The sequence below is a fragment of the Odontesthes bonariensis genome, chromosome 18 (genome assembly GCF_027942865.1).
Source record: "Odontesthes bonariensis isolate fOdoBon6 chromosome 18, fOdoBon6.hap1, whole genome shotgun sequence".
NCBI lineage: Eukaryota > Metazoa > Chordata > Actinopteri > Atheriniformes > Atherinopsidae > Odontesthes > Odontesthes bonariensis.
This window is the reverse complement of record NC_134523.1, coordinates 13,829,380-13,856,561: the sequence shown is the minus strand read 5'-3', so window position 1 is coordinate 13,856,561 and position 27,182 is coordinate 13,829,380. Positions and strand designations below refer to the sequence as shown.

The following is a 27,182-nucleotide window of genomic DNA, read 5'->3' as shown; positions in this document are numbered from 1 at the left end:
AAAACATGCTAAGTGTCGGGCTTTACATTCATCGCAGTCTGTATTTTGGGATTAGACTGGTAAATGGTAGGATACTTTGGGCAGCGACCGTTCATGCAGTGAGGCAAAGAAACATAGACATTCTAAATAACTGTCTGATGCAAAAATTACACGGTGTTAAATTCAACCGCAAGATTTTTTTTAAGCTTCTCTAGTTGTTTTAAATGGTGAAAAAATGCTCTTCTCATGGCTACTCACTGACTCACCCAGCTCACTTGTCAGAATTTGTTTCCGATTTTCCAAAAAGAGTGTGCCGACTGCTGTCTACTGCAGGTAAGACATGGACTATTCATACATTGCTATTTCACATAACTCTACTAGGGAGAAAAAAAAAATCCCTTTAAGTGAAGGAGTTCTTACACTAGTGTGTGCATAATGGCATTTATTTTCATATGAGCTCTCTTATCCTGCTTCTTCCACAAAAATGGTTGCAAAAAGAGCTTAAACCTCGACAGTCATGCAGACTTGCAATCATTGCTCAGCCTGAATTTGTACTGGCTGCATGATTCCGGTTCATTAAGAAAAAAGAAAAGAGACCATCATGGGATTACAAGGCCAGGTGAGATTTGAGCAAAGCCGTCTGCAAAAGAACAAGAAAGAAAACGCCCCCCCCCCCAAAAAAAACTGTAGTTTGATCTCCTGAGAAATCAGAAAAGGCTCTAAAAGCTTTGCGTGCTTTTACAGCATAAGCTGGGTAGCATTATGCATTCCCTCACTGCCTCCTCTCATTTAACTTACAGTTGTTGCGGCACACAGAGGCCAGGCTACACATCTGGGACAAGTTAAATGGAGCTGCCTTGTCTGCTCCGCTCTGGCTCGGCCTGTGTGGTGCAGAGGGGGTGTGGAGCGAGTCGCAGGTTTAAGATTCGCTGCAGGTATTGCCCACCCCCCACTGTGGTCACACTCACATCCTCAACCCCACAAACCACCACGATGTATATGGTGAGCCAGATCACATGGAAAGTAGAGGTCTAGGGGAGGAGGAGGGCATTTAAAGAAGAAGGGAGTGTGTGCACATGTTTATAAGAGATTAATCTGTGTGTAGGAGCGGGTGGGGGCAGACATGCAGCAGAGGGGAGAGCAGGGTGAAACATCAAAGAGGGAGGAAGAGGTGAACGATGAAGCAGACAGGTTTTGCATTCCTCTGAAAGGGAACAATCTACATCCCATCAAGTGTTCCCACTCATAAAGTGCTGCTGGGGTTTTGCTCACTTTCCTTTACTCCATCTTCCTTTGCTTCTGCTTTTAATGCAGTTGCCTCTCTGCTGATTGTATGCATGCTTTCAAACCACAAAACACATGCTGCTGATTTGAGCCACACAAAGCCTCTGGTGCCATCTGGCCCACAGGTACCCAGGCTAACTTCACTACCTACTACTCTTGTGAAATATATACATGTCACGGAGGAATAAGAAATAGATGTAAGTCTTGAACCCTTTGCTGACTGTAAAAAAGTGACACTTAAGCAGAAGACATATATTTGATTTAAAATGCAGCAAGAGACACAGCTTAGGAACTCTTGAAAGTCTATAAAGTAATACATTTTTAGAAGCATTTTGGCAAAGAAGTGATGAGGGGAAATAGATTTGAACAGTGTGCGGGTGGCACAAGTCACAGCAGCAGACTTGGACTCGAGACCTCGCCACCTGTCTGGCCTTATGTTTGTGAGAGAGTCCACGTGAGCGATTAAGTGGGTGTGTGCTTGAGAAGCGGAACGACTTAAGGATAACACCAAAAACAGAATGACTCTAAATTCCCCCTAAACTAGAAGAAACCAGGCTCTCTGTCTGTATCCAAGAATATCTAAGACAGACACTTAAAGAAGACACTATGCCGAACAAGGAGGTTGCAGTAGATTATAAACTCTTAATTCAGCTCCCACATTCAAACACCAAAAAGCTTATCACCCTTGAGCCTCCTCGACCATCAAATGATGTTTAATGAGTACCGGGCTGAAAAGATTCGCTCCCAACTGGATTTTCTTCACATGGCTTAATGAAGAGAACAGTGCTCCTGAGATATTTGTGCATACCCTTCATGTAGGCGGAAATCAGCGAGAAAAAGGGAGCACAGTTCATTTCCAACAGCTTCTTGATAGATTTACAGTTAAGAAAACGAATCAACTCAAGTGAGGTCGTTTTTGTGTTGAAATTATTCACGGTATGTACATAGACAAAAACAACTTTAATGAACTGACAAAAATGTGAAAACGGGAGGGGAGAGTTCAAAAACAGTGAATCCACATGTAAGAAGAATGCAGTGGTTGCTGCGGAGGGTGGGTGAGCTGAAATGTTCTCTACTGTAAAAAACATCTGAATTTAACAAAACCACTGAGACTTGCAGAAACACGTGTATATTTGGATCTGTACAGGGGATATACAATATCTGGAAGACAGAAATGGGGTTGATATTTCATATTACTAATAAACCAATGTTTCCTTAATCTTTCTGTTGTACAGGTCTGTCTAGTTGTGTGGTTCAACCATTCAGCCATATGACAGCTCTTGTATGTGGTCGTCTCTGTGGGAAAGTGATCCAAAGATGACCTGACATAAACTGGATGCTGGAGAAGACTCAGCCCAACTCAAAATGTAGTCAACCCTAGCACACCAAAATACAGAGAGACACCAAGACCAGCATGAGATGCATTCAGTTAAAAAACAGCAATATAATAATACGCTCTTAAAAATGGATGAAAACCAATGGGCCAATTGTAATCTTATGAACCAGCTATAAAACATTCTGCCATGATCTGCCACACAATCGAGTCATTTTGGCTAGTAGCATACACGTTTAACTGCAGACTACCAATTACTGAAATAGTTTCTCTTGTGATGATTTCTATGCACATATTCAGAGCAGATATCGCATGTAAATCCCTTTAAATCATTCTGGTGTGAAGACATTAGTCATTTTTCAATAGCATCTCCAACTGACTATGTAAGCCCTGACCCTGAAACATGATTCATTTAAGAAAATGAAGGAAACCTCAACGTAAACCATTTACTTTTATGAGCCAAAAAGTCCTTATGAGGAGGAAGGAGGATGAGTAGGAGGATTGCACTGGTATTAGGGCTTTCAACCATGGTACATGGTACTCAGAATAGTTCAATTTAAGCAGCACAATTTTCTGGTTAGGTTTAGGCACCAAAAAAATATGTTTGGGATTAAGGATCGTTTTTTTGGCTGAACTCCATTCTTTCCTAAGACTAATGTTACATTACGGGAGGCCATTTAGTTTCCAAGCCAACATGAGACATTGCATGCACTCGGAGATGTGAATATATATTTCAAGTCCCATTTGAACAAATTACCCATGTTGTAGATTTTTCCGAGACCGTCTTCCATTTTCACACACGTGTTGCATGGCAGAATACAAATGTCCACAGCATTGATTAGCAGAACAGATCCATAGCGATCTATTGAAAAGAATATCTGGGATTTCAAATCCTATCTGTGAAGATGCTGTTCAGTAATGCAGTAATGCTGTAATTCAGTAAAGTTTGTTTCCCAGCTTGGGCCCCTTAACAGCTTGTAACTCTGCCATTTTAATCTTTCACCAGTTACATGTGATTTGCAAAGTTGTTTCCATTCCTTCTGTGCATCAACTCCTCAAGATCAACTCCAGTTGGATTATTGGAAGTTTTTTTTCTTCCTATTTTGACTGTTTCCATCTATCTTTACTAATTCACATCTTCTAAATGCAAATCAAGAACCGTAATGGAAGTCCGGCTCGCAAATTTAACCAACTTTGAAGTGAAAAAAAAAATATCACAAACTCTTGAAGTCTTTTTATTGCCGTTAGGAATCTCCAGCTTCACCCTTCCCTACGCACTAACACTAAACTGAGCTAAAATCACTCACTAATCTTATCAGCTGCAGGTAACAGACAACAAGCAGACTAGGAGGATTATGTTGTCTCTGGCAGTCTCTTTCACACACACACACACACACACAGACACCCACACACTCCTACATAATGCAGACAGGCAAAGAAACGCTGGGGGAGGCAACATTCAGACAGACCAGTAAGGAAATGAGACGGCCAAGGAAGTAAACACACATGCAGACATGCAAGAAATTGACAAAATGTTTTCTGTAACCAGGAGAAGATTGACAAGTCATCATATTGCCTGTGTGCTACTTTGTTTGTGTTAAACTGAGTTTTCAGGGAAAACAGAGTCAGAGCACATCTTGCTGAGAAGGCCTTAAATCAACCCACAGGAAAAGTGATCCTTTGTTACATTTCTCATTCGCATCATGGGCAAGTAAAATAACCCCACCACGTTACAACCCGATTAATAAATGTCCAAAGAAAATATTGCCTCGGGAGCAGAATGAGATAATTTCCATCCTTGTTCAAGCAGACAAATACACAGTCACACATTCTTCTACCGATAACCTCAGCAGAGAAAATAGCTTTGTTTTGCATAAATCAATGACAGTTTTTGTCAGATTATGCATTTGCTCAGTAATGAAAGTGGACATGACCATTCTTAATCCAAAAATCCACAGTTTTTTGTACTGGTAAGTGCTGTATCCAGCCAGTAACCCGAGCGCCCTCATTGAACTCGAGTCAGCCTTGAACACGGGTCAATGAAAAGCCCCTTCCCAGCCTCAACGTGTGGGCCTCCTATTTTCTAGGTATGATTGGACCAAATCCATTGCAAGCTTGGACAGGCCTCTAACCCATCTTCTCCTGCACCTGAAACACCAACTCCCTCCATTACACAACCACACAGCATAACAACACTTCCTGTGTGTGGTGACACATATCCTTGGTTCTTACTGCTCCTGCTTTGCTCCACTGACTCCATTTGTGATTTGCTTGAACTAGTCTCCGGAGCTAACTCTGTCTTCCATCTTACACACACACTACGTCAAGACTGCCTGTGGGAGTATTTCCACATGAGCTGTCAGTGTCCATTGTTTCAGTGAGTCTCTAGGACACAATTCATATCAGGACAAGAGTCAGGGCTCATTCCTCCCCTCCTCCATTCTTTTCCTTCCTCTCCCATCCTGAACTGCTGAGCTGGCCTGTTTCAACCACCGACTCGTGGCCCACATGTTTGGAGAAGGGGAAGGGTGGGTGGGAGAGGGGGCAGTGTCTTCTCACGGGGTGTCCGTCTCCTCCTGCCAGGCATCTGTGAGTCAGTTCAGGAGCTCATAAGACAGAAGACCTTATTGAAGGGCGAGGCTTTAGGTTAAAACTTTTCATGAAACCGTATTAATGTTTGATGTTTTAAAGGCGAATACACAGATGATGCATTCATCCAAACTGGGCACAATGATTAACAGTGATCCAGACCTTTATGTGACTATGACTAAAAGATATGCAAGATGGGGAACAGTTTTTAACTTCCTTCACTCCTCACGCCTATTGAAGCTAAAACTTAAAAAAAGAAGCATACCTTCTATTTAGAGCACATGTGAAAATCTCCGCCGTGAAAAGTGCAGTTCTGAGTCAGTTGATTGATCTCGTAGAGAGTGGCTTATTGATATCTGTAAAAAACACAGACAAGCTCCGAGATGCTCCTTGTGAGTCATTTTGATTTTAGAATGAAGTTTGAAATTACTACAGTCAGGCTCACAGTCTGCTCTGGTGATTTGTGATGACCAATGATGAAAAAACTCCAGACTCAATTTTAGCCAATCAAATCAGGCAAGAGCATGTTACGGCTGAACAACAGCCAGGATTGGTGGGGGGCATCACAGGGTGTCTTATTGTTTCAGCCACATGACCTATATCAGACAATTCATTGAACTTTTAGCTGGCTGAAACTGTATTATTCACAGACAGACATACATAACTTGGATCCCTGCTGCACACAAATCAAGCGTGCCATACCGAAAAAATACTGATAAAAAAAATGCAAAGGAGGTTTAACAATTTCAACAGCAATCACTCACACACATGCATACAGCCCCCTTTTCCCTATAAAAAGCAAACAACAAAATTGGCTCTTACTTTGTCAGAGTGGCTTGGCCACAAGGGAATACGGGAAAAGTAAACAACCCTGAAGATACAGTCAACTCCCTCTCAGCACACTGGCTTGGACCATTTCAACAGAAAAAAAAAAACATATTTCTTGTCTTTTCATCTCTAAAGTCTGTTCACTGTAAGCATGCTAATGTTGGTGAATACACATGGGTGCTTGCTAACTGAGACTGGCTATCCTTAAAAGTAGCGACGCCACTGTGAGTAAGGTGGCACAAACCAACAGGGACCCTGACTCAAAAACGAGACTGGAGGCAGTACAGCTGCGAACGGCCCATTTGTTGGCGCAGGCTTTTTATATTGAGTGAATTTAGCCGTGCGTGGATTTTGCCTCAAGGTTTACGGACTTGATACAGAGTCATCAAAAGGGAATTTCACAGTGTGTCTGCATGAACGTCAGTATTTACAAGGCCTGCAATGTGCATCCCCTGCAATGTGCATCACGGCAATGCACAGACACACACAAGACCGCAGTTACACTTAAATTTAGAAAATATATATTTAAAAAAAACAATGTGAAATATACATTTTCTTGTTTATAACCTATATGTTAGCCTTGCTACCAGCAGTTAGTATGAACCTGTTTTTGACGCAGAGACAGAGCTTACTTATAGTGAGCTGGGTGGCTCTGAAGCGAAGATTGCCAGTGGTGAGTGTGTTTGCTGCGGCCGAGCTGTCGAGAAGCAGTCAGTCCCTCCTTTGTAATTATGGACTCTCAAAATAACTCTTTGCAAAGGCGATCCTAGGTTCATGTTGTGCTAGCTTAACTTAGATGCACAGAAGCTGAAAAGAGGATGCAGGCCAATTCTGTTCAAGATAAAGATTTCTTTTAAGATTACTCTCAAGAAGTGTCCAAATAAAACCTAAAAGATGTTTCAAACTCAACTCAGGCACAACTAACAGAACAAACCAAAAACTTTAGACAAACGAGCGAAAGATTAGAGAAGGCAAGAATTTGATTTGATAACCGCAGCAGTGACCAGCACTCGAACACACTTTTAAAGCCAATTTGTATGCTCTCATAAAAGTAATGTAAACTAGGATTTCCTTAAAGGACACAAATCCTTTGCTCAAGCTTGCACTTGTGTTCATAAGTCTTACATGTGTGAATTAGTGTGCGTTTTCCGCTGTTACACACACATTCACACAGAGCATGCCTGGCCTTGTCCACCAGCAAAACTGTAATTAAGGAGGAACTGTAGCGAGCAGTCTCTGCTCAAAACTATCGGCTCCTCCCTCAAAAACCCACTAACGCCCACTCTGCATCCACACTCCCCATCACTCCAACCCCAAGTTTTCACCCTCTTCCCTCACTTTGCTCATGTCTCAGCCCAAACACCGCCTTGGAATTGTCCCCAGAATTCTCTGTTTTTGGCTAATCTCAGTACTGTCTCTGTCCTGAACTTCGCTGTTATTCATCATGTATGCTATACCTAATGCATTAAAAGAGCTAATCCAGATCATATGTGTCTGTTAGAGCATTTTTAGGGCTTTGGTAATAAATGGAAGCTTATTGCACGTATGGGCAATCTTAAAGATGATGCGTGCACTGAAGACACAGAAAGGTTCAAATCAAATCTTAACTTTGTTAACACTAACAAGCAGAGTGACGGCTGAGAACGTGCCACGAAGGAGTCAAAAGTGGGACAAGTGTGTGCTAAGTGCTATTAGATAATGCCACTTTCAGTCTGTCCATAAAACATGAAGCAACAGAAAAGGATACATTAGCTTCTTTTAGCACAAAGATGGGCAGAAAGATAAGCATAAGCAGTTAATCTGGCACCGTCCAAATGTATTGAAAGTAGCCTATATAACGTTTGAGCCGTATGTATAAAAATTAATTGTTTTAAGATTAAGTGATACAAAGTGGAACCCGATTTGAATCTTAAAGATGTTCATTGTTAGGTCGACCTGTGGATTGACTAAAACCAGTTAAAGGCCCAATTACACGTTCCACATTTGAAGTCATCAGACCACTGCCAAAACAACCAGCACAAGCCAGAAGAACGAAACCACATAAGATTAGGACTGAAATACTGGAGACTTTTTCCAACCACTTTCTGGTAAATTCAAAGGTAATTACTGCTGCCCAATTTACTGGTAAAGATTTACAACCTTAGGTAAAAATGAGGGCTTTCGTGACAAACATTAGAGCTTCATTTAAAATATAATGAACAAACACTAACACTTGCGGCAGGCTTGCAAATTTAAATAAAGAATAAAGATTAACAAGAAGTATCCAATTTATCTAATTTATTTTAATGTAAAACACTGTATCAGACTGTATTCAGTTAAAACTGAAATATTCTGTACATTTTCCTCAAATTGCAATCCAGATAGAAATTGGATCGCCTTATAAGGGCAGTTTTCCTCTGTTTCCAGTATTCATGCTGACTGAGCTAACGGACCATTCACTCCAGCGTAATATGATATCACTGTCTGAACAGAAGCATCACAACTGTTTGCTTTAGTTAGCTAAAAGTAAAACCTACACAATGTCACCTATAGACCTCTGGCCATTATTATTTTGGTCAGTCTAACACATACAAATTCCTAAAAAGAGTTTTAAGTCAAACACATCACAGGATCTCATTCCACTTTCAAAGGAAAGAACGAAGCATTTCAAGCTTGTTTTGGCCCTTTGAAATTTCAGGCTACAGAGGAGTGGCTGTGTTGGTGGTAGCGGCTTAGGAAGTTGTTTGTTTGTCCCTGAAGGACTGGCTATATTCATCACATCCATCGTACCATTTCCAGAAGTGGGCTTATGTAGCTGCAGGATGGAGTCAATTTTAACTCAGCCACCGAGTTTCTGAGATTCAGAATAGTCACATCAGAGACTACGTTGATGTGTGATGGCATTTCTGAATTGAAAACAGCTGTGTATGAAGTTCATATTTACCGATATGACAGACTCCAAATCAGCTGCATCTTTTAGGAAATTTGCTTGTCAAAGACAAGCAAAAACATTTGTTCAGTGTTGTCAGAACAACGTCCTGTGAGCCCATTTTTTTGGAGACATTTCAAAACCAAAGCATGAAGCATGTTGACTTAAGGTTTAAAAAGAAATAAACCCATGAAATGCTCATTAAAAGTGGCAAACAAATTGTAGGGGGGGGCAGCAGACACAAACACTCCCATCCCACAGTGTCTGGAAACTTCATTGTGGGAGAGCAGGGTATGGGGGTGGGGTCGCAGTTCAAAGCGGGGTCGTAAACCAAAATGAGAGCAGGGACTTAGGGAAGACAAACACCAATATAGTTTTGATAAACACAAAAAAAGTTTAATTAAAAGGCTGGAACCCCTCCCCAAAGAGTCAAAAACAAAGAGAGACCTTCCATATGTGTGTGTTACCTGCATATGATTGTTTCCGTGATAGAGGTAATGCAAAAGCTCATCTGTGGTGGGCTTATCCTAAAACTTCACGAATAACATGACACAAGTGCAGTCAAGATGTAATAAACTGGCAGAATGTTAAGCAGTGGAGCGAGCGTGTCTTTTTTGTGTCAGCTGATGTGATTTACAGCATCACTCAAGCTGCTTTGCGCCGTCTTCGCAGTCAGGAGCACAAAGAGAGGCAGCTCCCCATCAGACATGGCTGTTGCTGCTCTGTTCGGCACCCGGCAGGAACCAGGCATCTCCATCACACTTTAACTATGGAGGGCATTGTCTGAAGACAGTCAAAGAAAAGGCCACACACAAGGTTTACTGTGAAGCCCACACACAGTACCCAAAAGGTTTAATGGCATAGAAAAATTTCCCAGCAGCGAGAGAGCGTTTTATTTGGCATAGGGCAGAGATGAGTGGGGACACATTTGCACAAATTTCCGACAGCGACTAGTCTTTAAACGCCTCACTTGCCTGAGATGAAAGGTGTCACATTCTTCCATCGTGAATGTGACCCAGATGTGTCGTCAAAGTGTCTGTTTAAAACTTACAAAAAGTTCTGAGTACAGTCATTGTCCCATCGTGTCCATGGCTTTTGTTTAGGCCACCACTTCTTGCCTAGACTTTTTCTCCTCTCCTTTAAATTTCTGTTGGTCCAGTGGATAACTGACCAACCTGTACAGTCTTCCTTCCTTCCTTCCTTCCTTCCTTCCTTCCTTCCTTCCTTCCTTCCTTCCTTCCTTCCTTCCTTCCTTCCTTCCTTCCTTCCTTCCTTCCTTCCTTCCTTCCTTCCTTCCTTCCTCGCTGTCTATCTTACCGTCGGGCTGACTCCTCACTGTCTGCTGTGGTTTTCTTCCACTTTGACCTTGATTTGTTGAGTCATGCCTGAGCACTCATGAAAAAATGAGGACTGGTTTTTATAAAAGAAAATTCTTGAACGCACGCCAGGAGGATCCTTTCTCTGGGTAAACTGAATAGGTGTCATCCTTGTGATAGGACCAGCGGAATCTGACGACTGATTTTAAGAAAAGAAAGCAAAGAGGGGGAAAGATATAGTAAAGAAAAGAGTAAGAGCGGAAAAAAAAAAAAATTAATAGATGTTTAAATGACTGAATACACGGCTGAAGCCTTTGAGGAGCAGCAAGCGGTTGTCAGTTCATAGCATTCCCTTTAACCAAACTACGTTCTTCACTGCACAGCCTGGAGTGGCCAAAAGCACAAAGACCAGAGGTACATGAAGCATGGGCTTAACAGAACACACACAAACTCACTGAGAAAAGCATACTGCATGCCAAGCCACAAGGTAGTGCCTTTACATGATTAAAATAGATGTGCTGGTATGGGGAAAAGAAAAAAGTTTGCTCTTTCAGTGGTATTTGTTCAGTTCAGTTCAGTTCAGTTGACTTTATTATTATTTGAGACTGGAATTAATCTGTCAAACAGTTTCCAAAATACAAATGAGCAACGAGGACAATAAAACAAAACAAAAGGCTGAATATTGAAATGAATAAATTCTGACTTTCTATGCTGTCAAGAGATGTATTCTAATCTAGTCTCCAAGAGACTGCAAGTATCAACTTGGAGAGGTCTGACTTACTGACGTGGCTCTTTCTCCGGTTTACATGAATTCAGTGCGGTGGGGTCGCAGCTACAAACTACAGTTACCATGACTGAGCACCGGCATGTTGACACAACTGCCACACAACCTCATCCAGTGAAAAGGATGTGGACTTAAGTCACACACATACACACACAGACAAACACACACACTCTCAAAAGTCCTTTGGACAGGATGCCAGAGTGGCCAGATGTGCTGACAGGATCCCTGCAGTTGGCCACTGTAGCAGCACACAGATGTAGAGGAGCACAACAAATTCGACTCTTAAACGTACAACGACTGCTTTTAGCACCGACATGATTAAAATCCACAAAGTGAAGAGAATCTGCACTTTCTGCAGAGGCAATCTATTAAATCACAGACACCAGATTACAAAGTGCGGATAATTTGAAATTAGGCATGCTTAGGGGGTATCTGTGAAGTCTCAAGAACACAGATTGTTTATTCTGGAAATTGCTGGCACTACCACTCTTTTGAGTGCCAATACATAAATAAATAGATGAATACATCTTGAGAACAATCCACAAAATCCATTCAAGTACCTTTTCTTTTTTATGGCTAAAAAAAAATTCAACACTAAAAAAAAAATAAAACTTCCAAGCAAGATTACTGAAGAAAGAACTTAAACATCAGCTTGCAGACTTATTCTTCCATCAAGTAAGAAAGATTTTTTAGGGACATTTAGACTAACTTTAGTCCATTCAGGTGCCTTTTCAACATTTGGATTGTAACCCTTTAAGGCTTTCAGTCCCTGTGACTATTACAGCATTTTAACCATTAAACTACAGACTAAATCACTAAGACCAAAGTTGCTGCTCAAGACCAGAGGGAATTAATAATTTAAGAGCCCAGGTCAGCTTAAGGTCCAACCTGTGTCCATAATCCATATCACCCATATGTCTACATACATAAGATACCGCAGAACACACCGTTGTGAGAGCGACTCCTTTTAAAAGGGTATATTTTCAAAGTAATCATTGCAATTTTGCATGTTTCTCTTGTCCTAAGCAGAAAATTCCAATCCAAATGTGTATTAGTCATCACCAAAAGGAAGTTTCTGTTATTTGTAGTTGGGGAACTTTTCATTTAAGCGTTTCAAACACAATGCATTAGCTTTCCTTGTTGTACTTCCTTTGAATAGAGTGAAACATGATAGTAACTGACACCTCTGCAGCCTGGTTTTCTGTTCACACATTTGATGATTCTAAGAACAAAAGTAAAGAAGCCAATGTGGCAAGTCAAGAGAAATACATTTCTGTTTGATCTCCTGGCAAAAGAGCTTTTCAAGCCGTTGTGAAACAGCACTGGTCTGGATGTCTGCACAGCGTAAATGTAACTGGCAAAACTTCTGATACTTTCCGATGTTGGTATCTGGTCCCTGCTTTTTCCTGGTTTTGGATAGCAGTCGGGTTTCTGGAGTTGTAAAGCCCAGTTCTCAGCACACTAGATACGAAGCCACACAGACACGACCTTGGATTACCTCGACTGCTCTATTTATCTAAACTTTTAGCCCTTTGCCAAACAGGGGTCTCTTCTCTCTGTTGAAAGTTTAGTCTGTGTGCAATCCGCTGGTACCGTCTACAAAAACAGAAAATTAGTAGCCATTCTCCACTGCCTGCTGGACTGTGTTAATGTCTGCCAGCTCTCAAAGCTTTTCAGCACATTAACAGCCCTCATTTGTCAGCCTTATTGTACTCCAAAGAGTCATTTGTGGGAATAGCTTAGTTATATTTGGTCCAGCATTTCTCGACTAACAAGAGGTCATAAACAAGTTTGCTTTCATAACCAGTAAAGAGAAAAGCGGAAATGCAGAGCTCCACATTCCTTTGTCTAAAATAACAGCGTAGGCGCTACTTTATATCTTATCTGTATGCTAATTGGCATCAGTTTGAGCGAGAATATGAATGAGCAGCGTACTTACATGCTTTCCCTAGATGACACATGACAGGCTCATCTATCTGAAATTTGACTCAGTACCTTTTGGGTAATCTTGCAAACAAATCATATTCCTCCACCACAACTATTACCTCCAGAATTATAGTATCTGTTTTTCCCCTCCGTGTGAACTTAGCAACTTCCTGCACATGTGATCTCATAACAGTTAAGGCTCAATCAGCAGTTGAGTACACATGATTGAACTTTTACAACTACACCCCAAATACTCGACCAGACAGGGAGGCCACCTCAACATAAGGAGCTGCCCTTTCACCACGATTCTTTTGATACATCCCATTATTTTCCCATTCCTTGCTTGCTCCTCCCCCTCCTTATTCTTTGTGCATGAGAAAATTTAGAGGTGACCCCAAACAAAACTTTGCTCTGCAGAGTTAAGTGCCCTTCCTCACTCTCAACAAACTGATGTCTCTCACCAACGTTTCGCTGCTGCTGATAAACCGAAACACCTTCTGCGGAGCTTATGGTAACAAAGCAGAGGCCGAAGAGGAAACTGAACATTTAAGACTTAATTTGCTGCTTAACATGGCAAGAAGGGAAAAGGATATTACCTGGTTAAATGACATTTTTTCGATTGAGCACAATTTGAATTCAAATGTGATAAAATACAATCAACCAGACCATTTTAACAGCTCAGTTGACTTAATAGTTATGCAATTCTCACCAGTAACAGTTTCAAAGTAGGTATAAAATTGGGGGGGGCTAAGAATTAGCATCTACTGTTCAGGATCAGTACATTTTCATGCTTGCAAAAGTTTTTCTTTTTTTACAACAACGTTCAATATTCAATGGATGCAAACAGTCTCTTAAGAAGAAAATAACACTAACCTTAACTTAAGTACATAAAAGAGTAAAGGGTAGATGTCAATCTAAAACATACACAGAGGACTTTTTGTAATTTAAATCTGAAAGTCTTTCATTTATATCGCAAAACATAATCACAGCAGTTATCCTTTGACAGCTCTTGCTCTGACTAGGGACAAGTAACCTGCAATTAACTTTGCTAAGAGGCTACTATGTATTCTTGGAAATCACCTATAAAATCCTTCTCTAGACCTACAAATCTCTCCCCTCACTTGCACCTAAGTACATCTCTGATCTCCTCCACCCCTACTCCCAGTCGCGGCTTCTGCGCTCCTCAGACAAGGACCTACTTTCCGTTCCTCGTACCAGACTTAAAACATATGGAGATAGGGCCTTCTGTTCAACTGCCCCTACCCTATGGAACAATCTCCCACTTCACATCCGTTCTGCCCCCTCTCTACTACAGTTCAAAAAGAATCTAAAAACACATCTCTTCTCCATGTCCTACTCTTCTTAAACCCACCCCTCCGGCCCTACCCTTCCCCCCTTCTTTTCTTTTGTTAAGCGACCTTGGGTACCTTGAAAGGCGCTATATAAGTCCAAGTTATTATTATTATTATTATTATTATTATTATTATAATCCGCAAAGTTGAAACCCGTTTTCTCTGGGTGAAGGTTAAGAAGCTGCCATCAGTCCCCACAGGGGAGTAATAGGTATCATCAGCAGGATTATCATTGTATCTCCACAAAACTGTGGCACGTGCTGAAGTGATTTTACCAACAAAGGCAATCTAAGCCTGGAAGGGAGTGTCAGGTAGATAAAAGGGACATGAAAATGTTGTAATGCCCATTGTTACACGGAGCATGAGTGGAAAAGGATGCACACACACTCAAAAAGTCACAGGATGTTGTTTGATCTTAAGGTGGAGGTGGCGGATCTGTTTCTCGCACTGAATAACCAAGTAAAACGACCAGAGTTATTAGTTCACTTAGATCTTTTAGCTGTTAGTTATATTCATACCCATCAGAGAAAAACCCTTCCAACTTAGTTTTCATTTATTTCTCTTCCATTCCCCGCCAGTCTTACAGCATATTTAATCTTTAACTCTCTCCAATCGATGAAAAATGTATCTGTGAAACTCAAGCACAGTCTTCCAAGCTTTTATTTTTTACATTTTGAGATGATCTTTTCATTTCCCATCCTTTCCAAAAGAGACTAAAATACATCTATATTAATACTGTGGGCTGAGCTGGGTGATTAAAATATATCCACATAAAAGCTCCATCCATTAAGTACACACAATCTCCTTGTTGTAACTGGGTGGTGAGTCAGAGTCTTTTAATATGTGTGTGAAGCCTTCTCTTTCATCCGGTGTGGTCTGCAGCAGACCGGGACGAAGAAGACACACGGTGACACCACAGATGACCCGCACCAACAGGCTGGTACTGTCTGATACAGTCACTATTGCACACATTCTCATGCCTGAGGCTCACAGTGCGCAGGGCATCTCCTCTAAGGCATGAGGTACTCGCACAGTCACACACACTCACCTCTTTGTCCACCAACCAACAAAAGATTGCAGATATATAGGATGCTCTGACTGCTTCAACATCACATTCAAACTACATCATCAAACTACTAAATACGTTCCTTGTTACAGTAAGAGTAACCACATCTATCCACCAGCCAGAAGGCTCTGTCCCTGTTTTAGAGGACTTCTCCTGAATCAAAGTAGCAAACATCAAAAGAAACACATGCTCAGTTTACGCCCTATCCAAAAGAAAACAGCAACATGATCTCAAGAGAAATGATAAAATACGTACATAGGTCCACAGAAAATAAATCCTAAGATTAAAAGAAAGTAAAATAGCTCAATTTTCCTTCCTCAGTTCTTTACTGCAATGCTGCTGTTGTCAGGCTTCTGATGAAGTTTCCACTTAAAAGGGAAAGGAGTGGTTGGTGTTAAAGTTAAAACCTTTCACTCCCACTCACTAATGGTTACAGTAAGAGGTAGCAGAAAGAAGAAATTGGTGACGTGTCGCAGCAAAAATTCCACAGCAGAATCCTTGCAGCCATGAAAACATCTTAAGCATAAAAATGATAGGTTCCAGGAAGCAATTTGATGTACATGACCTTGTCCAAAAAGCGGGTACTGCAAAGTCTGAATAAAGACACAATGTAATTATGTAATGTAACTGACAATATATCAAAGGAATCATTTTGGTTGTTAAAAATATAGCTAACTTTTAATATGATGGGAGCAAAATTTTTTCCAAAAGTTTGGGACAGGGCCAACTGGGGAAACAAAATCTGGTCGAACGTTGCAAAACTAATCAGGTTAAATGTGTAGAGGTAAGTAAGATGACTGTGATAAGATACAAAAAGAGTATCCCAGCAAAACTGGGTCCTTTAGAAATACAGATGTGGAAATGTTCACCACTTCGAAAGAATGTGTGGGCAAATAATTCAACAATTCAAGAGTAACAATTCCATAGTTCAGTTGCAGACCGCCTACAGGGTTTTATCACCTATGGTACAAAATATCAGTAACAGGCTCCGAGACATCTGTGTACACAAGGACAAAGCTGAAAATCAATACTGAATGCTCTTCAGACCCTCAGGCAGACTGCATTGGAAAAAGACACTTTTCTGAAGTAGAAATCCCTGAATGAGTTTAGAAGCACTTCTGAGAACCTTTGGCAGTGAGACGTCAGAGATGTCATGTCTTCTGGGCAAAAGAGCAAAGGGACCATCTGGCTTGTTATCAGCTGGCCTCTGATGTTATGGGGGTACATTTGAGTACACGACATGGGTAACCTATACTTTTGTGAGAGCAATATATGCTCAGGATACATTTGCTGCTACCCAGATGGCATCCACATTTCCAAGGGAAGGCCTCGGTTATTTCAGCAAGACAACGCCAAGACACATTCTTGATGTATTACAAAAACATAGAGTAAAAGCCCAGGTGAAAATTAAGTCTGCAAACAGTTCAGTCCCATTGCCAAATTTAAACAATAACAGCATTATGAAATGAAAAAAAAGACAAGGAAGGTCTCGAAATGCTGCTAAACAAGAAGAGATACGACAAATTGGTAAATATTCCCCTTTCGCTGCTTAAATGAAATATGTTGTTGACATCAAAATGATGACAGGTTGTCTTTGTACCATTTCCAATTGAACCTTGAATTTACACAACTAAGGTGAAAAAAATAAATAAATTACAAATTATAAAAACCTTTTGTTTTTATGAAGAAACAGCACTGACAGATGTCTTATCAAGTGACAATGGCTTAATTCAGCCTCATGAGCACTTCTGAGTCACAAAGCCCAGCGAGACCTCTTCAGTATCTGAACCCCATTTCTCGATGGAAATTTACGCAAAGATTGTTCAGAGCACTGTGGATAGCTTTTGTGTTTGAACCACTGGACGACAATTAAAACAATACCCCGGAGAGTACATGTTCATTACACAATCGAGCGAGACATTCCAAGAAGGATTGAGGGTATGAATAGATGTGAATGTTGATGGATTCATTTGCATGCTGGCTGGCTGGCTGGCTGGCAAGCAATCAAGACCCACTTCAGAGTTGGGATCAATGAAAGAGAAAGAAACGGAGAGAGGACTTGGTTCGCATTCAGAGTACTGCTGTGTTGGTATTGAACAAATACGTACTCGCATGCAAGCTCACACAAACTCGCAAATGCGGGGAACTCAGTTAGGAGTCTCCCTTTTCATGCAGATCCTTTGTCTCGCAGTTATGTCTGGTATGCCGGGATACAGACTTTGCTCAATGACCTGATTTCTATGGGGCTGCCAAGGCACTGTTTTCTGTGTGTATGTTTGTGTCTGTGTTCATCTGCCTGCAAGCCCTTCCTCTGGATAAGGTGCAGGACTTAACCGGGCAGACAGACTTAGACTGAGACTGATCCAGCAAATAAGAGGGCAGGAAAGACAAAAACACACACACACAGACACACACAAAAAGCCTTGCACGAAGTAAACAAAAAGGCCTCAAGACAGGGATAACTGGATGAGGAAATATTCTGTGGGGAGACTTGATTCGAGTCAGCAGAATAATTGTGGCGTTTATGCCACAGATGATTGTTTTATGGGTTTATCAGTTGCAGGATATTGGAAAAGCAATATCCAGCCAGTGTTTATTTAAACATCTTATTTTAAGATGACTCAGTAAGCTTTCAGGGTAAACACAAGAAAGTTTTTTTTTTTTAAATCCTGCTCTGTAGAACAATTGTTTTTAAAAAGTGTTTTACCTTGTCTCTGTATGAATATCCTGAGTAATGGATGAGCTGTTGACACCGCTTTGCAAAAGTTGTCGTCGTTGTTTATTGGCAGCAGGTCACCGTGAACATCGGCGTAGCCAATCATCATCTCCATATTAGCAATACGGTGAATGTGCAGGAGGAGCTTGTAGAACTCCTCAAACTTGCCAGGCTTGACCCGGTCCACCGAGAACCTGCGGAACTCTGCCCCATACTGAGCAGAGAGAAATGAAAAAAAGAGAAAAGGTGAAAAGGACATCAAAGAACAATTGGTGCAAACAAGAAGAGGAATGCAACGCAAGTGTCACACGTGAAATGAACAGGGTGGAAGTCTGCTGAGCACGTGTGGGTCGTGACCTTATGTAAAATATGTCACTGGCAAAAATGTCTCTTAACAATACACAAAGCAAATAAGCTATAATTTACAAAACCGGTTTCAACCCAACCTAAGCATTTTCTAAATAGCTGCATTACACAACAACAGGAAACATTAACCTTTAAGGGGAAAAAAAAAAAAAGAGCACAACGTGCCAAGTTCGATTCGACATTCTATGAACAAGAAAGCACATCGACAGAGGCCTTGATAGAAAGCGCAGAATCATTCCACGAGCACCTCTGTAGTAAATGTCTTCTTTGCTTAATGTTTGAAAACGAAAAAAGAGAAAGAAAAAAATCCGTAGCTGAATCTCACAGTTTTTACCTGATGTTAACCTGATCTGTAAGCTTAACTAAGCTAACAAATTGCTTACTAAAGATTTAAATTGAAAAGAAATAGCTGTCTGATCCAACTCCTGGCGACAAAGAGAGCGAGTGTCTCCATGATGTCATTACATTTTTTGTGCATAAAGACTAAAATTTGTGAGATAATTAGCTATTTTGTGAAAAGAGCAAGGATCAGTCTCTATGCTAAGCTAAACTGCTGCCAGCTGCACTTTATGTTTAGACATATTATTCTTTTCATCTAATTATTGACAATTACTCTATTCCCTTAGCAGGCGCGGCTATTGAGTGCACCACGTTAACGATATAAAAAATGCACATCAGTTTAAAAAAAAGTGAGGTCAGGGTGAAAGTGCCTTAAAGCACAATACAAGCGAGGGTTGTTAGGTTAGCTCCAACAGACTCCCATCCAAAAACATCAGCTTCTCACAATGAATACGACAATCTTCTGCAAATCGCTACTTCTGCATAATAAGCACAGGCCTCAACAATTTTGCCTCTGCTTTGCTGTCTAAGTCACTGAAGCACTAATGAGAGTATAGCTGAGTTTCATGGCCGGCACATGGAGTGACAAAGCCAGGCACAAAAGCACAGCTCAATAAAGCTCAGCCACAAACAACTGCAGCAGCACCGGTGTGTGAATCACACTGATAATTTGCAGACTAAGGTGCTGTTTGTTACTGTAATCATCAGCTCACTAGAGGGAAGCTGACAGCCGAGAAGAAGAGTGTGGAGATGATCAGGGGGAGGGAGAGGGAAACTGCTGACATAGTAGCAGAGGAAAGCAGGGGTATACTGACAGAGGAACGATAAAGGGTGGGGGATACATTAACCAGCTCTGTAATTAGAAGACGACATATGAATTTAGGAGGAGGCGTGTTAGGGGACCAGGAGGATGCCAGGCGGGTGCGACTTGCTGCCAAATTCACTGAAGACAGCGGAAGCGCACGCATGTGAAGTAGCATTTTGTAAGCCTGGAGCCCCACTCGGATTCCAGCTAATATAAAACTCAACTCACATTAGGGGATGACACAGGGAGCTGACAAACAGGTTTCGTCAGTGCTCAGTAGGTGTTACTAGCATTTTGGAAAGTGAAACCATGTCATGAATAAACTGTAATTAACCCTGTAAGCCTGCAACATGTTAAACTTGCCTTATTACAATATTAGAATCATGCACAACAGTAACCTCAGTCACTGATTATGAAAGTTTTGTTGGTACTGTGCGATATGTTTTCACATGCAAAACTCAGCCCACAGCTATGAGCAAGTCTGAACACGGAATGATTTATCACAGCTTCAATACTAAACCCAATACTAAGAATAAATCACTACAAACGTGACATCACTTGCCCTCCTGGCCAATCAGGGCAAAGTGATGTCCAACAGGCTGAAACATGTCTGGAGCCTCTTAACTGACACACAGCGGAAAATGGAGGATAACTGACTAATGTCCTCAGCCAACACTTGCCTTTTTCTTTATTTAATACTCTGCAAGTCAAGTAAAACACCAGCAGGTTCTTAGCAATTTAATAACCATGCACATCTGCGACGTGAAGAAAACAAAATATCAAGGTTCAAAACTGGGATACATTGATGCAGTTTTCTGAAGTATATGAAAAGCTGTGCAAACCAAAGGATTAAAGGAGTGGAGGAAGAAAAAAAACCTTCCAACAAACACCCCCCCCGCATCCCAACACACTCTGATAAGCGCTGTAAGTGAGTGAAACCAGCTCCTGGCTGAGACTCCACGACAGGCAGCCAGACACCTCCAGTGCTATTCCTGATAAGCTTATCATAGGAGCAGTTTCCCTTGAGAAAACCAAACGTTTACCACCGAAAAACCAGGCACATAGCATCAATCACACAACTATTCTAACAACACACACACTAGCGTCACTTCTGGAAATGTGAAGGACCTTATCTACTGCTCAGCAAGTTTGCACTTTCTTCATAAGTGAGACATTGTTACAGATTTCTTAAGTACCGCTCGGCCTTGATGGATTGCCTATGAGATTCAGGCATTCAAACAGCTGCCCCATATATTTAGAAGAAGGACAACCAGTAATTTTTTTCCATTATCGATTTTAACCCGTCATTAATTTGATAAATCCATTAACCTCTTCTGTCCAGAGCAGTATTTTTTTTTTCATTTTTGCACTTGGGTTCCAGCCAAATCCAGCCTGGGACAGCTCACCACTGGTCAGGCTGAAATGAACAACTTTGAACTCCAAGACTCGTCAACACTAAGAGAATTTTTGACATACATTTAGTCTCTGTCTCCTTCACGAGATTAACCCTACCCTTAGAAAAACCAAAGATTCTCATTTTCTCCTAATCAAAGAGGAAATCTTCATAACCATGCAGACTGAATTTAAAACTGGTTAAACTGGGTATAGTCAAGTTCAGGACAATTTTTTAAATTTTTTTAAATAAACTGTATTTATAAAGGCCACAAAAGACTGACTTAGGGCTATTTTACTTTAGCCTTTGGCCACATTTGAGCAGTTTAGGCGGGGTTTACACCAGACTAAACTGGGCGTAGACCATATTAAACTGGGTGAGTTTTCATTAAATGGTAAATCTGAAGTCAACTCTTCAAAACCTGCTTTGTAGAAAATATACTTGAGGCTCATGACAGGCTACGTTGTGCATGGTTGTAATAAAAGGGAAGTAGCTGCTAACCATAAACCAAACTTGGAGGTGGAAAAGACCAACAAAACCAGTTGCCCTGGCCGTTTACAAGAGAAAGATGAAGAGCCGTCTTCAATAACACTTTTCAGCTGGGTTCACTGGGTTTCTTTTTTCCATGTCTGTGAGTATTAGTTTCTTGAACGGAGGCAGAAAGAACTGATCCCTCAAGTCTTGGGGAAAAACAAACAAACAAAAAAACAAAACCCTACAAAATCTATTTTTACTGGACTTGTTACACTCCATTCAAACCATTTTAGGCTCAATGTAAAAGCAGGTTAAACTCAGTTCAGTTTGGATTAGAGTGAGCTTTGAACCAGATTACAAAGGGTTAAGCTACATTAGACCAAGTTTTTGCTTCAAAAGTGACCTAAATAATAATTATTAAGCATTTGTTAATTAAGCTCATATTTCTGTTTGAAACTGGCTCTCATTGGATTGAATTATGACAATGTTCAAATGTCATTGGTCAGGTTAAACTAAACAGATGAGCACCACTCATCTTCTGGAAGCCATCATCTTTATTTCTTCATGTTGCTACGGTGATCGAATTTGACAGGATGGGAGGATGAAGCTGTGTGAAGCTGCTTGGTCTCCAGTGCAAAAGAAACTTATTCTCTGTGGAGGGAGAGTAAAATGACGCATGGAGTGACGCGATTGTGAGAGATGATTTGCATCTGATCCAAAAGGGGAAACATGTTACGTTATGCGACGGTGACTCAGCTCTGCGGTGATGTGATGACGCTGCTGAAGCTTGTCCGCTCTAGCCACGAAGCACCTGGGGTGCCAGTCATGCCCACAAACAATCTCTGGCACTTAGGTGGTGATCCCTGTTCGCAGCCCTTTGGAGTGACGCTTGTGTTTCAGATCAGTCCTGGAATAGATGCTCACCCACCTGCTGTCAGCCACCTTATCAGAGCATGTTAACCATCTCACAGCACTGTCAGGTCACGGCCCCTGCGCCCTGCTGAAACCAGGCAGGCAAAACTAAAAGTGAAGAGACCTCTGGACAGAGTGAGTCACCTCTTGCAACACTTATCCATCTCAGTGTGACAAGCCAACTCACAGAGAAGCTCATCTCCAATGTTCCTCCAATTCCTGTGTGTAAACTGTAAACACGGTCACGTTTAGGAAAGAAATGTTGGCTCAATTACAGAAAATCCACTGTTATTTAGCGTTTTGATTTTCACCATTCCACCACAAACAGCTCAAACCCTTCCTCAGTAGGCTAAAGTGTTCAATAGTCAGTGCGGTTCCACGATTTGATTTGATACTGGATCTGTTCCACGAAAATCATAACCAATCAAATGTTTTCTGAACGAATGCGCTCAATTACATAACTCTACAGTTTTGAGGATAACTGTGCTAACTCAATTTAAGCAGCAGCCTCCGGTAGACTGTCCAAAACATCAGGTTGAAACTATGTAGCACCAAAGCAGCCCCGAATGTAACCAATGTGGCGAAAACATCCGGTTTAACAGGTGAAACCTTCACACGTCAATAAATGTTAAAGAGACAGAAAAAAAAGACAAGGTGTCTGAAAAACAATGCCAAAGCAGTTTTTTTTCACCTTTTCACAGCTCGGTGACACAGAGGGAGAGCCAAATCAGCACAATCTGGATGGTTGGAAGTAAGGAAGAAGAAGAAATTTGAAGGAAACATCCAGGACTGGTTATTTTCAACCCGAAATCCAAAAGTCGATCACTTTAAAGCAAACAAACAAACAAACAAAAGAAAAACAAGCGCCGTTGTTTGAAAAACGGATTCTCCCACAAACTGCAGCTCCGTTACGGGACGAGCATGTGAAGGCTTATTTTCTTCCCCCAAATCCCCGTCCGTCGCTTTTAAATTGCCCACAGCGCTACCACTCACCTTGCTTTTCACTTCCACGGCGTTACAATCAACACTTCGCAGAGGTTGCGACTTGTGAAAGCTCCGATTCATTTTTTCTTTTTCTTTTCTTTTCGTGTGCGTGTGTGCGTGTGGTTGCAGTTTATAAGAAGGGAAAAGGAAAAAAGTTCAGCCGCCAATGCCCGCAGAAAGAAGGGGCTCCACTCCTCGGGTTCCTGTTGAGAAATCCTTCTGCTCCGCTTCAAGCTGAAGAAGTTGGCGCTCGTCTATAAAAATCTCCTCTTCGGTTGTTTTTAATATACTCCGTCAGACACGATCAGGACTTCTCGGTAGAATTGGTGGTGAGCAACTCGCTGCGTTGACTTGGGAGTGTGAGATAAGTTTTGAAATGACATCAGCCCTCCCAAAAAATGGGATCCTTAGTTGCTTTCAGGCAATGCTCGTAATCCCCACCATCCCCAGTTTGCGCCTCATGCACTGATTGCTGTGGCCTTGCTGGGCACGCGCTGCCTGCAAAATGTCATAAAATGACCACGAAAAAAATCTGACAGCAAAGAGCGATTGAATGCAAACCAAAGTGCGTAAAAAAAGAAGAAGCTACAAATGGGCACAAAGTGACAATATAAAAAGATTACAAGGGCATAAAATGACCAGAAAGAGATTTAAAATGATGATAGAAAAACTCATAGTTAGTGTAAAGAGAAATAAAACGACAACAAATCAACATTTGACGACAAATTGACACAACATTATGACAAAAACACATGGAGAGGGGTTAAAAAAAAAGAAACAAAACAGACATGAATTTGCCATGACGTAACTGAAAAAAAACACATACAGAGGTATACAAATACAGAATATCAAGTGGCAAAGGGGTTAGTAAAAACAAGGAAAAAAGTTAACTGTGACAAAAAACAAAAATGACCACAAAAGACGCAAAAAGAAATGTGAAATGCCGACAGAGGGATGCAAACTCTAAACTACTACAAACAGCAAATCAGTCACGTTTCACCAAACATCTTTTGATTAATGTGGCATCAAAGATGAAAATTCTTTAAAAAATGACCAGCGCAATCTCGCCAGTCAGTGGTACAAAGTCTAAAATCACATAACCTAACGTTTTTAGTTTATGTATGAATCTTTCCAGGTCTCTCTGATATTTCCGGAGTAAGTGAACGTAACACCAAGTCCTGTCCAGCTTTTTCAAATCCTGTGGATAACAGGACGGATTGTTTATTATCATAACAGATAGCGCAAATGAATGATGAGGGATAGCACTAATTCCTTCACGAGTTTCAAGTTGAATGCAGCCAAAACGTGGCAAAGGTTTAGTGTCATTGCCGTGCTTTGCACGTAGGCCTACTCTACATTTTAAAATAAATATTTCCCCTCTTTAACCAGCTCTCACTCTGTTAGAACAAACTGATTAGGGATACTCTTCACCGGCTGGGTTAATGAATATGTGCTGTCCTTCTCCACAACATTCCTGGGCCCCAGAAGCCACCTGCGTAAAACAGCTGCACGTTGTATGTGTTCCAGAAGCTAAAGCTACTGCTGGTTTACTTACTCCAGGAATGTGTTGACTGGTTAAACACCCAACCCAAACTCAGGTAGGCCTGCACTGCTACTTTCACTAAGACTATTCACCACAGATGTTGCAGAGTTTTTTTATCCCCCCCCCCAGTGTGAATACATGCATGACATTTTAATAGATCTTTGCCACTTCGATTAGTTTGGTTTTCACATCTCAGAGTTCAAATGGTCCTAAATATGATCTGTACAAGTTGATAAATGGCGTGCAAAAAGTTAAGACTCTGTAAATGTTGACACATCAGCTGCAATAAATATGAAAGCCCACAGAGCGCACGTGGCTCATCCCTGTATCCTGGAAATGACGATGGTGAATTAAGGTGTGAATAACAAGTAACTGAATGTAAGGCAAATGTTTTAATGCTTATATTCTGCATGAACCTAAGGCTGCTCATTAAAGCTATGGCGCCCACTAAGGTTCAGACTCTGGTATTGCATTGGGGATCATCACATTTATGATGTGGAAAGGATTAACAGTGGAAAGGAGGATATAACTATGATTTTTTTTAAAGACACATTTAATTTTCTTGCTGTAGCAGTATTTTTTCTGAGGTAATCAACACTTCACAGATTCTTACCAAGAGTTATGGGAATACCATAGAATTTTAACCCTCTGCACCGTCACTATTCCATTTTCAAAAGTCTGTATCATAAATCCAGAGTGCTGCTTTTGGCCCTGAGCAACCTTCCTCCGAGCCTTCAAGATCAATAAGTGTTGCATGGCGATCATACAAATTCGACAGCGATGCATAATTTATGAATAAAGTGATATCGGTGAGCATAATTTCAAATTTGAATACACAAGTAATCAAAATGTAGTTATGCGCATTCAAGGTCAGACTCAACGAGGACTCAGCCATACAAATCCGATCAAACCTTTTATTCAGTAGGACTGAAAATCTATTCTAACTTTTCAAAAACACCACACAAGAAACTGTCGCTGGTTCGAGGTTAAATCCTTTTGTAGTGACAGCTGAGGACAGAGAGCTGAATTTTCTCAAATGTTTTACTGTGATATAGATGAGACACTGGGACGAATCTTTCAGAAATTGTGCAACAAATGAGTGCAGACATGCAAAACTGTTACACAGATAAGTTAGGTACACTATCTGTCAAGCTATATATTGTGATATAGATGAGACACTGGGAAGAATCTTGTCTTTCTATTTTCATTCTATTTCCTTTAATCTGTACGTTTACACGTAAATGAGGATGCATGGGACAGTATGAGACTATGCCAGAACAGTTTGAAGGTGTTTCCCAGGGTAGTTTTATGGGATGAATCCCACTTTCTTGACTCATGTAATTCCCTTTATGACCAGAAGAGACCAGCACATCCTCATAAAACGCATACAGTACACAGTACCCGACACAGCTGTGCTAACATTAACGGTGTAATTATGTTTGACTTGGCTACAACATAAGGCAGTCATAACATATGAAACATTAAGAGGCAGAACGTGCGCAAGAGTAAATTAGTCCCAGATTGATTCTTTACCTGAAATTTATTAGAGAGTGAAAACATGTGGAAGAGTCACAAGCAGCTGAAAAGATCTAAAGGAAGACAAACTCAGAGAGAGGAGAGATTGCAAACTTACAGAAAAGGAATGATTAATTTATTCTATAAGGAAATAAAGGGCACATTACCTCTTTTTATGCATTTGGTGTTTACATAGAGAATCAAAACCCAACATTCTGACCTAGTGATCGTGTTACTGTTCAGATCCTTTCATTGTGTACAACAAAAGTCACCAGTGATCTTTTACTATGAAGTACACATGAAGAAATGAAGGTGCAGGAACGGTCCCAATAAGGTATATATTCTGTCAGGCTCCAGCTGTACCCTAAAAGAACACTGTACTGTGAATTCTGTACATTTGAAATGAAACAAAGGTCCATAGTATCTACGTAAAGGGCCATTTCCGTACCTTATTGGGTGCTTTTCAGAAAATTGTAATTTCGGTTACGGCAATTCATTTTCACTTATTTCTCTGTGTGTAAGGGTAGAATGATATGTGGAAGTGACTGGATAATTAACACAGAGCTTTCGGCATCATTAAAGGCAAAAGAAGAAAAGATAAGTAAACGAAAGCAAGTAAAAGAAGTTGGTACAAACAAGTAAGAAGAGAAAATGAGACATGATAAAGAGAAAGAAAGGGAAAACACTGAAAGATTGAGAAAAAGGGACAAGGTGAAAAAAATGAGAAAGTCTTTGTGAATTAAAGTTTTCAGATGGCAACTCTCCTTTTC

At 40.9% G+C, this 27,182-nt stretch overlaps 1 protein-coding gene across 1 annotated transcript in view; it reads right to left on the bottom strand.

Moving 5' to 3' along the window:
* pard6gb (par-6 family cell polarity regulator gamma b) overlaps positions 1-23,737 on the bottom strand; it is a 34,334-nt gene extending 10,597 nt beyond the window's left edge. The window contains exons 1-2 of the mRNA XM_075449847.1: positions 23,364-23,737; positions 18,073-18,295 (exon numbers count right to left, since the gene is read on the bottom strand). Of these exons, the coding sequence (XP_075305962.1) occupies positions 18,073-18,295; positions 23,364-23,435 (295 nt within the window). The 5' untranslated portion in view covers positions 23,436-23,737. The remainder of the gene's footprint in view (positions 1-18,072; positions 18,296-23,363) is intronic.
* Between the last annotated feature and the right edge of the window lie 3,445 nt (positions 23,738-27,182).